Consider the following 10807-nt stretch of genomic DNA (forward strand, 5'->3'; position numbering starts at 1 on the left):
GTTCAATTCAGTTTTTGTGTATACATGCAGGGTGTTTGTGCACATGGGGAATCTGCTTATGTCAACCGTGTCAGAGTACTGCATCCTTTAAATACACAAATACACTAGCGTGTAGAATATATGTTTTTGCTGGTCTATGGTGCAATCACAGTGTTTCCAGTTGATAACACTGCACCAACACAGTTTCTAACCAATCAATCAATCAATCAATTTTTTATATAGCGCCAAATCACAACAAACAGTTGCCCCAAGGCGCTTTATATTGTAAGGCAAGGCCATACAATAATTATGTAAAACCCCAACGGTCAAAACGACCCCCTGTGAGCAAGCACTTGGCTACAGTGGGAAGGAAAATCTCCCTCTCAACCAGAGCTCATTTTCAGACTAACACTCACAATCGCTTTACATTATTTATTTTTTTAGATATAGTGAGTGCAGAGAGTAAAAAATACAGCTGTATCAGGTGGAAACTACACAGACCTGTGTTGGCTTGAGATGCATAAAAGATTAGGACGGCAGAGTCGTTTGGGATCAAAGTTGTGTAAATGTTACCCCGGCACAGCTCCGGTGTACACTACAAATGCACACTTTAAATGATCGATTCAGTCCCGCTCACTGACCTGTGTAGCTTCTTTCTACGGGAGTGATGGGAATTGTTTCCAGTGCCTTTTCCAGAAAGTCCAAGAGACAGGGGCTGATGACCATTTCTTCTGGCAGAGTTTGGAGGGCGACCCAGGCATACAGCTTGGCAGTCTTCACCCCCTCACTGCCCTTGCCTTTGGCTAAATCACAGATGAATTAAAATGATCACCAGCTGTGTTTCAAATGTCATTTACAGTTTTGATCAAGGACATGGGGGTGGGAGGATGCTCTAAATGGTTTCAAACTGCTTTCTTAAGCTTCACATAATTACACGTCAACAATTATGTTGTAGCATTAATGCTAATCTTCACCGGACATTCAACCCTGCTACTCGCTCGGTCGATCTAAGAGGCCACAGTGGAGAGATGCTGACCTCTGGTGTCAGTTACTAGAGATGATACAACATGCAACAGAGTTTCAGGGAATTCTCAGTACCTGATGGAAGAGGTGGGTGCGGGGGAGGTAGGAGCGAGTTAGTCTTGATTTGGACAGCATTGAGAGGAATGGGAGGGCCGCTATCTTTCATACCATACAGCTTAGACTCTTTGGAAAGAGTGCGAGGGAGGGAGGATCCACGGGAGGCATTGGGTGACTCCATCCTCAGGGTCTTGGAATTGTAGTGCAACTGCAAGGGTGAAGAAAACAGAATGATTCCAAGCAGAAAACAGAAACAGAGCTAAAGTGATAGAGGAACGGAGAGCATGTCTCAGTTGATTTGTGCGATAACTGTACTCCTGATTAAGTCTTGCATTACACTGATTTCATATCAGGGTAGGACAACGTAGAAACCTCAAAAAAGAGAAGCTAACCTTAACATCTACTCCAGGAATGTAGAAGACCGTCGTCTCCATGTCATTGGATTTAGTCTGCAGGGTAGAGGGGCATTTCTTGCCAGCTAGGAGATGGCTGGTGGAGTTGTAGTTTGGCTGCACTTTCTTCTTCTTGGGGGGAGAATCCTGATCCAGGCTCCTGAGACTGCGCTCGCAGCTCCTACAAAACCCACAGGGAGAAGAGGAATGTTGCACCGAGGCCTATTTATACCAGGCTGAAACACTCCGATGGTGGAGAGTGTTGGAGCTTTACAGTCTCTTCCAACAGGGAGGTGACAATGAGCAAATAATGCTGACAGGTAAAAAAAAAAAAAAAGAAAAAAGAAAAAAGAAGAGAGAACCTTTTGCTGATACTAAATGTCAAATTCAAAATGCCTGCAGTCTGCACCGAGTGATTCTATACCAGGGACAAGGGTCTGGATGCTTAACTCATCTTTCTTTACTTATCTTCAGTATTTCCTGTAGTAAAAGTCGCACTATTTTCTATATTACCAGCTCTTTAATTTGTGATTTATCACGGAATTTAATTAGTTTAGTGCTTTCTTTCCCATGAAAGTGCTATTATATATAGTTATAATTATTATTATTAATAATAAATGCTTATATTTATATTTTTCAGTATAAAGTTGTAGTAGAGTTAAAGTCACAGGACGTCCCAAACTACTGTGAAGAACTATAAATTACGACTTGTCCTAAATCCATTCTCCTCGTACCTCCTCAGAGAAACATCCTCATGCTCGTTTTGCTGAGTTGTGGGGTGAAGGACACACTTCCCGCTGTCGATCTCCACACGAATATCAAGCTCAAAGTCGATATTTCTTTCGGTTGTTGGGCCGCTGAAGCTGCGACCGACAGGCGTGCTCGGCCAGCGGTCGCTGAACAGCTGACTCACAGCTGAAAAGCCTGTTGACTTCCTGTGAGATGTTTGGCTGGAAACATTAAAAAAATGCTGTTTAATGAAGTGAGAAAGGCTTTACTTTTAGAATAAAGTCAATCTGAAATGAACACGGTTTGTGGTCATACAAGAATCAATGCAAAAACGTGAGCGCAGATAAACCAGATGACCACTCACAAAGGCCTCAGATAGCTGGGCGGTCTGCCGTGTTCAAAGTCGTCCTCGTTTTCAGACTCTTCGGAAGAGGAAGACGACAGCTCGTCTCGCCTCGCGTCATCATGCTGGAAGGGAATTATGGGTGAGAAGATGGCAGGTGTGCCAGGGGAACTGAAAACTGAGTGTGGGCCCAGACTAATGGATGGCGATGGAGTGATGAGAAGAGGATGAGCATGGGATGGATCATCAATGGTGACGGACAACAGTTCCCCCTCGTTCTCCTCGGGAAACTTCAAAGAAGGGCAGCATTAAAGTGGAATCACAAAGGCTTTCAAGGCTGTATACATTTCTTCCTACTTAAGGTACCAGTATGCTTCAACAGAAGTACAACTTTCAGCTCAGTAAGTCATCTTCCTGGGATCAGTTCAAAGCGACTGTAGGTCTACCTTAGTCTTTGTGCACAGACTACAACTGTTTCTTTTGGGTCGCACACGTATTGATTGTGCTCTGATTTTGCACAAGTTCTACAAGGGAGTTTGATACACCTTCAGATGTACATGGAAGGTACATCAGAACCATCCCTGGTTCTCAAAACCAGGCACCTAAGTGGCTCTACTCTTTTTTTTTTTTTTTTTTTAGATATTTAGACATACTTTAGTATACACTAGTAGAGTTCTACCTTAAAATTGGAATGCATAATAGAATATATACCTTACTGAATTTTCATGGAGAATGGGCATGGTTGGCCTTTGAACAAAGATCCTTCTGTTTGGGAGGCAAGCGCACCAAGCTTACACCACCGTACTACCCCTCAGGTGCCCCAAATATGACGTCAAATAAACGTCATAAGGCCTTAACCCCTGTTCATTTGTCTGTTCTTGCATCTTTTGAAGCACAGCAATGACTTTAGATCTGGCCAACACCAATAGCTACAGTCAGAAATATCTCCTTCAAATACTTATGTAGAAACACTTGGTACCTTAAGTAGGGTACTGACAAAGAGAAATGTCCACATACCTGAGTATGATTGGTTTGTTTTCTGTGTTAACGTTAAAGGAAATGCACCAGCTCATATACACGCTTTTCAATAAGGACACGTACAATGACAGAGCATTCCCAGCCTGGAAGAGATCTCAGAGGCTCTCAGAGGTCATGCAATGTTGTTAAGGAGAATCAAACAAAACTGAGACAAGAAGGAAGATGCAGGGTTACATGAGGCCCTGACAGGAGAAATAAAAAAAAGCCTCTCAATGGGGAAATAAAGAAAATCCAATAAAGTCCACGATTCTTAAAGACGCCAGAAGAAAGAGTCTGAATACCAGAAATACAAGGCTGACTGATTCTGTACAGCAATAAAATACAGTACAACGTTGAAAGGGTTGAAAGAAGAAGATGACACATCCAGACTTGCTGGAATGCTTCAAGGCCAGAGCTAAGATGTAAAGTGCTGATACGCTTCATTACGCTCAACCCGTGTCATAGCTTCAATTCATTTAGGGTTACACAAATGTCAGGGCAAGAACATCCAGCTACATGGCATTAAGCAAAGCCAGTCTGGGTCTGTCATTAAAACATTGCGAACACATTTTTTTTGTTGTTCTTTTTTTCTTCAACCAAAGTGGAAAAAGATTTTCAAAAAGCAGGAAAATACCGCTGCAGAGAGATCCACCTACATTCAAACCCAGAAAAACCTTCAGGTCGAACTATTGGCACCTCTGAATTTTAAGTACACAATTAAAAAAAATGTTTAGAAATGAGTACAAACAAACCAATTTTATATGATCAGAATGTATAATAAAGTGTCCAATGTCATATAGTGAAATAAATATACATTTTTATGTCAGGATATGAATTCTTTTTTTTTTGTTCAGTAATATTGTAAAATTTCTTAGTAAATATTCAGATTTACAAAATCTGCACATTTGCATTTACTTCTAAACATCTACTATTACAAGCAACAGATTTGTTGTGTCCCATAGCTCTTGAAATAGAGCAATATCTTCACTTGGTGGACATTTAATGAAAAAAAACAACAGATTTCACCAGAGCCCTAACTTATGTACAGAAAGTTCAGGGGTGCCAATAATTCTGACCTTAAAAACAAATTATTAATTTGAGAAAGTTTGTATTTTCAAGTTTACAATAAAGAGTAGTCTAATAATTATATGTGCGTTAATGTAACATGTATTAAATGGGAACATATATCATTTCATACTTACTTGTAATTAGATTGGAACAGTTCTGGGATATGTTTTTAAATTACAACTGGTAATTATGCTTCAATAAATATGAATTTTGTGTGTGGATTCAGTAGGAACTACTTGAAATACGTATCTCTGCATTCATCACGCAATCTAGAATAACCTTCCATCCATCCATCCATCCATAGTGCTCATCCTTTTAGCTTTTGGTCACTGCTGAACAGCAGAAAATTCTGTTATGTTACTTATACATTTCCTAGAAGGTGCATCCAATTTAAGATTTTAGTTTAAACTAATTTAAAAGATTAAAAAAGAACAAAAAGCACAGCATTAATTAATGAGGCCCAATTCTACAGAATGTGTACAAACTGCTAATCATTTCAGATTGTTTGATAAAAAAAATTCTACCTTCAAATAAAAAAAAAAAGCTTGAAAAAAAAATCAGTCAAAACAGAGTGAGCCTGATTTTATGGGAACAGCTGTGACGGCTGGCAGAGGTAAACCATGCATTAAGATGTTGGAAACCAGTGAAGAAATTGAGATTAAAGCTGATTTGGATTTTTATGCAATTTCAAGACAGGATCAGAATGTGTGACTGCAAATCACCAAAAGCAAATTAAATGCTTCAGGTGATCTTAATTAAAATAAGGAACGAACAAAAAATTAAAATAAAATAAAAACTGCAGGTCACATAATATCACCGTCTTATTTGAATTGATGGTGCATATCAATAAAAATCCAGGAAATTAATTTATGTAAGCACAGAGAGAAAGGACAGGGTAACATCAACATTCAATACTGACACTCGTCATCTAGTCAAGGCCATAAATATTTGGACTGAGACACAATGCTGTCATGACGTAATGTCACTGTCCACATACTTACGGACCCAACTGTATGTTGCAGAATCTTGCACAAAGTCATCATCCTGTTTTGATTTTGCAATTTTGAAATCCTCTCAGCACGGTTAAGGGACTCACAGAGGAGAAGAGGAAAAAATATTTGTTGTTATTGTTGTTATCAACTTGTTGAGCTTTTTGAACCATGTACCTTGAATATCTCTCCTGGACTGATGGGTGCATTTGATGCATCCAAAGCCTGTCTTTTCATCTTCAGTTAAAGAAAAAAAAAAAAGATCAAGAAGAATTCCTTCAAAACAGAGGCTAAGAAAAAAAAAGTTGAGAAGTTCTTTAAGTTAGAGTTAGTTACATTGATAAACCTTAAGCACTACTATTTAATATCAATACCCAAATACTGTGTAGTGCAGAGAGTTCTTACAGTGAGACACTGAAGTGGAGGAAGACAAAATGATCTTTACAGTTAACATGAAATGGCCCGAAAATGAAAATGACATAAAATGCAGTAAGAACAGCTTCTTACAGTGGAATGAAATCTGGAAAAACACCACAACTAACTGGTCTATTATCCTTCTCTGATTCCAAAGAGCAATTAGTGGACGTGTGATTACCGTGTCCTGGATGCTGAAGGTGACTCTTGGTCCTGGAGGCGCCACGTCCAGGCGGGCATCCGGTAAATCCTCCACATCTCCTAATCTGGAACTGGACAGTGAGATGACAAATAATCAACTAAACCAATACAATGTGACATTTATTTTATTTTATTGTATTTAGTGTATTTCGTCCTATTTGCAGCAACTCATCATCACAGACGTGATACATAGAAGAAAGCTGCGAGTTCTTTAAGAAACCTGAGCTGAGCTTGTTTCCAGAGCAGATTTTAGCTGGGATTAGTGAACACACATTCTCAGGTTAGGATTACTTAATATACTTCTTCTGTCTGCCCATTTCTTCCTGTGCTGGAGAGTAACTAGTTACATGTACGTGAGTCAAGTAACTAAGTTGCAAATAAATGTAACTGTAATTTGTTACAGTTTCTGAGGAAAAAGTAATGATGTTACAGTTAATAGTTAAAATATTGATGATATAAAGCATTTGGATGTACGAATAATATAAAAAAGCACATGTGTAAAATATTCATTTAGCCTGTGCTGCTTTGTATCTGAGCTGTGCAGGAATGGCATATTTCTGAGTAACGTGGATCACCAAAAATTTTTCATGTTTCATATTCTCATTTTTTCATGTATTCACGATTTCATGCTCATTTTTCATATTTTTATGATCTCATCTCTTGCATGTTTTCATCTTCTCAACTTTCATCTTTTCATGGTATTCTTGTTTTCATGTCATCTTTTTGACATTTTCATGTTCTCATTTTTCACATTTTCATGTTCTTATCTTTTCACATTTTCATGTACTCATTTTTCATGCAGTCATCAGTTAATCCTTTCATGTTCTCAACTTTTCATATTTCATGATCTCTTGCATGTTTTCATCCTGTCATGTTCTCAACTTTCATCTTTTCTTATTCTCATGTTTTCATGTTCTCATCCTTTGTTTTCATCTAAGCTTTTTACATGTTCATGTTCTCAATTTTTCATGAACCCACCTGTTGAGTAGGGGTGGTGACAAGTGGTTAGTGCACTTGGTTTCAATGCGGAAGGTTTCCGGTTCAGACCCCACCTGCCACATTTCTCCACCAGAAGGGGATCCGGCGTAAAACTTGTGCCAAATCAACATGCAGACCCATCCTGGATCTCTGACTAGATAACAAGGGAGCAGCTGAAGGGGCTTGCTTACAAAAAAACCACTGAGACAAATATGTCATTGGATTTAATTAGCTCTTAGCTTCCAATGGCTAAAACACGGTTTGTGCTGTAAATGCATAAATGATACTTCGGGTCTTCAAATGTCTCATTGCGTGGTACGTTTCACCTCACGATTGTCTGTTCAGTGGCTGAAAGAAGCAGTTTACTTACATTTTGTGCCCTTCTAGTGACATTAATTAGCTCGTTAGCTGTCCTCCTTAACATTGTGTGCCTTTTAAATGAATAATGTAGCAATTAAATCCATTTTGCTTCTTCTTGCATGAAGTGATTAATGCGACTTACTGTATACTCCGGTGTGACTTATATACGTTTTTCCCCCCCCCCTCTCTTACAGAGGCATTTCTGATCCAATGCGACATATGCGGTGTGATTTGTTCTCTGGAAAGTACGGTAATCACTGTTTTGAGGTCGACACAGCCAAGTTTAAATGTAGATTTTTAAGATATTTCAGATATTTTTAAGATATTTATTGTCCAGTTTAAAACATTTGTTAGAAAAATAATAACTTACATTGATAACTCTGAAGTAATTAAAATACTTACATTACTTATTACATTTTTAAACAGAGTAACTAGAAATGTGTAATCTATTACATTTCAAAAGTAATTTTCCAAACACTGATTTCTTCTTATAGCTTTCAAAACTTATTTTTAGTTCAATTAATAAAATGACAATTAAGAAAGGTTTGTGTATCTACACATAAAACCTGATCCGTCAGCTGCAGAAACATCCTTTGGGTCCAATCCTACTGGAATATGTGTTCAAGAAAACTGTTATGTTGAGTTGCAAGTGACAATGTTTCACTTTATAGTTTGGCATCAATAAAGTTAAAACAACTGTAAGTAATTTGTAGACAGTTAATTTGTCTTTGGATATGAAGTTGCAACACTCCAAGTTGCAACTTCATATGGAGTACATTCAATTTGTTTGTCTGGTCTACCCTCTAATTGCTGCTTTAGTTTGACTGTTTGGGGGATTACTTCAACATGAATACCCAAATTGTAGGAAATTTTAGAAGTGGAACCTGTTAAATTTTGGTGATGATGTTGCCAAGCGTTAATCACATTTATACAATTGTTAGTGTACATACAGTGCAACCTGTTTTAGCATTCCTGGTTTATTTATGTTTTTTAAAAGAAGAAATACATGTTTTTTCCACACCCACATTACTTCAGCACTCCGGTAGACACATTATCTTTGGAAATGGTGCAGAATTCATTGTAACGAGTGCCACCAACTGAAGCATTTCAACACATTACCGAGAAGATTTAAACACTACACAGTGTTTCTGTGCCACCAAATCCTGTGTTAAACAGTGTTAAATGAAAAAAAAAGGAATGTAAAATATGCAAAACCAGCACCAACAGTACTGAGGTGAAGTGGAGTTCACTTATTTCCTACTCGCCTCTTTGTAGCAAAGTGTGAATTAAGTTACACTTGGCTCAGAATTGAAGAGAACGAGATTGTATGCACTTCTCCGTTACCTCTGTCTCTCCATCCTTTTCAGAGGGGGTCGACCCGCTGCTGCTGAAATGCTTTGGAACGATTGTAACTCGGTTTGTAGCCAAGACCCCACTTATCCTTTAGCGAGGCCGCCTGGTAAGGAACGGAGAGCGGTGATTTAGAGTCAACATACAGCCAATAAAGCACCGATAAGAGTTTAAGATGCTGTGATAAATAAGAATTCCATCAGGTAAATGGAGGAGCGTTCACCCTCATGCTGGAGCGCCGGAGCTTCTTCCTGACGTCTCTCCTTATGTCGTTGACGGCCACAGACTCCAGTTGTTGGTAGCGTTGGATCTCCTGGTTGATGGTGCCCTCACTGGCCCCTAGCTTCCTGAATTAAAGAAAAGAGGATTAAGATAACAGAACACATTTCTTTTCTCTAACAGTGGAATTACGGCACAGCCTCAGAAATAACCTTAAGACAAGCTGACCTGATGTAGACGTACTTTACAATCTCTTACAGAGCAAATCTCTAGGTACCACTGAGAATATGCACCCCAATCCTCAAGGGCTGAACTAAAGGATAATGGTTTTATGTTCACATTTCTTTATGAACCTGCCCTTCAATCCAGAGAAGTAGTAGCAGTTTGGAGTTTTGGCAGAATTTTTAACAATTTCCACTTTCCGTAAGTTAAGTAATTTTCCCACAAGGACAAGGGACACACACTTTAAACTGATTTCTGGCTGTCAAACCATGTTATTTTTTTTGCCAAAAGTTAAAATTCTCAAATGAATAACAGTCAAGACGTTGCTGTACATTTAGCAGCTTTTGTCACCATTTTCTGTGCAATGTGAGCATTCAGGGCTTCTGGTACATTTCCTGCTTTAAATCCTCAAATTCAGTAAAAAAAAAAAAGAAAAAACAACAGCATTTATAAATGTCATAAATGCATGTTTGTTTGGCATGCAGAGCTTTGCTCTCTCAGTATTTATTAATGTGTAAGAAATTTGATTTTGAGAGTTTCAAAGTTAAGTTTTAAGATACCAAAGCTTGCTAGAACGATGGACCTTCTGTGGGTTCAGTTCACATGCTTAAAAATTCAGAACCATTCAACAAGAACTCTACGAGGGGTAACAATGGGAAAATGTGACCACATTTCCACTTCCTGTAGAAATTGTGGATGGAAATTCTAAATTCTAGCTATTAGCTTGTGGTGTGATGGGCCTAGTTTGTAAGGCAGAACATTCAGATTGATGCAAGCTCTCAAATTCAGACCTTCCACTCTGCCATACTAGTTATTTGCATGCATCTCAGTGGTAGTAAAGCGTTTGTGATCCAATACATGATAAATAATAAATTGATCAACCTATGTACATGTAATGGACAAATATATTTAAAACAACAATGAAAGTTGAATTTTCTGCTACTGAAGGTGCTGGACAGGAATTATTTTCCCTCATGCACATCTTCCAATAGTGTACAAGTACTGAGTGGAATTTCATTGTAATCTATAAACTGGTTTAAGAGTTATACTTAAGAAGTCAATATCACATGGGGGCATAGATTCGACACAAGTTCCAATGGCCTTCTGCCATGCAGATGCTGATAAAGTGTGCTTCCATTGTGTGGTATTTCTTCGAAAGCCAACAACTGGTTTTGGAGGAGGTGTACTTCAAAGACTACATAGACAGATGGATTGGGTGACTCTGATACTGCCCATCCCCCAATTTTTGTTTGTTAATAAGAACTCTGGTAGGAGGAGCGATCTAAAGAAAAGGTTGATGGACAACAGATGGATACTAAAGGAGAATCAGTAACACCATAAGCTCCTGATGATCTTCAACCTTACTTGAGTCATCGATGAGCTTGGCCTGTTCGTTAAGCTCCCTGATGTCCACCACTCTCTTGGAAAACTTCCTCCCACGAGCGTCAACCACCTGGTTGCTCATC

General features: G+C 38.7%; 1 protein-coding gene across 1 annotated transcript; it reads right to left on the minus strand.

The window, feature by feature from the left end:
* Nucleotides 1-946: 946 nt before the first annotated feature.
* Nucleotides 947-9247, minus strand: kiaa1109 (KIAA1109 ortholog). Its single transcript, XM_034195160.1, has 8 exons — nt 9124-9247; nt 8895-9006; nt 6193-6283; nt 5775-5834; nt 2545-2813; nt 2186-2401; nt 1452-1632; nt 947-1267 (listed from the first exon to the last, which is right to left on the minus strand). Exons 2-8 carry the CDS (start codon nt 8906-8908, stop codon nt 1031-1033), a joined length of 1068 nt encoding a protein of 355 aa, XP_034051051.1. The 5' UTR covers nt 8909-9006; nt 9124-9247; the 3' UTR covers nt 947-1030.
* Between the last annotated feature and the right edge of the window lie 1560 nt (nt 9248-10807).

The sequence above is a fragment of the Thalassophryne amazonica genome, chromosome 19 (genome assembly GCF_902500255.1).
Source record: "Thalassophryne amazonica chromosome 19, fThaAma1.1, whole genome shotgun sequence".
In the NCBI taxonomy this organism is placed as follows: Eukaryota; Metazoa; Chordata; class Actinopteri; order Batrachoidiformes; family Batrachoididae; genus Thalassophryne; species Thalassophryne amazonica.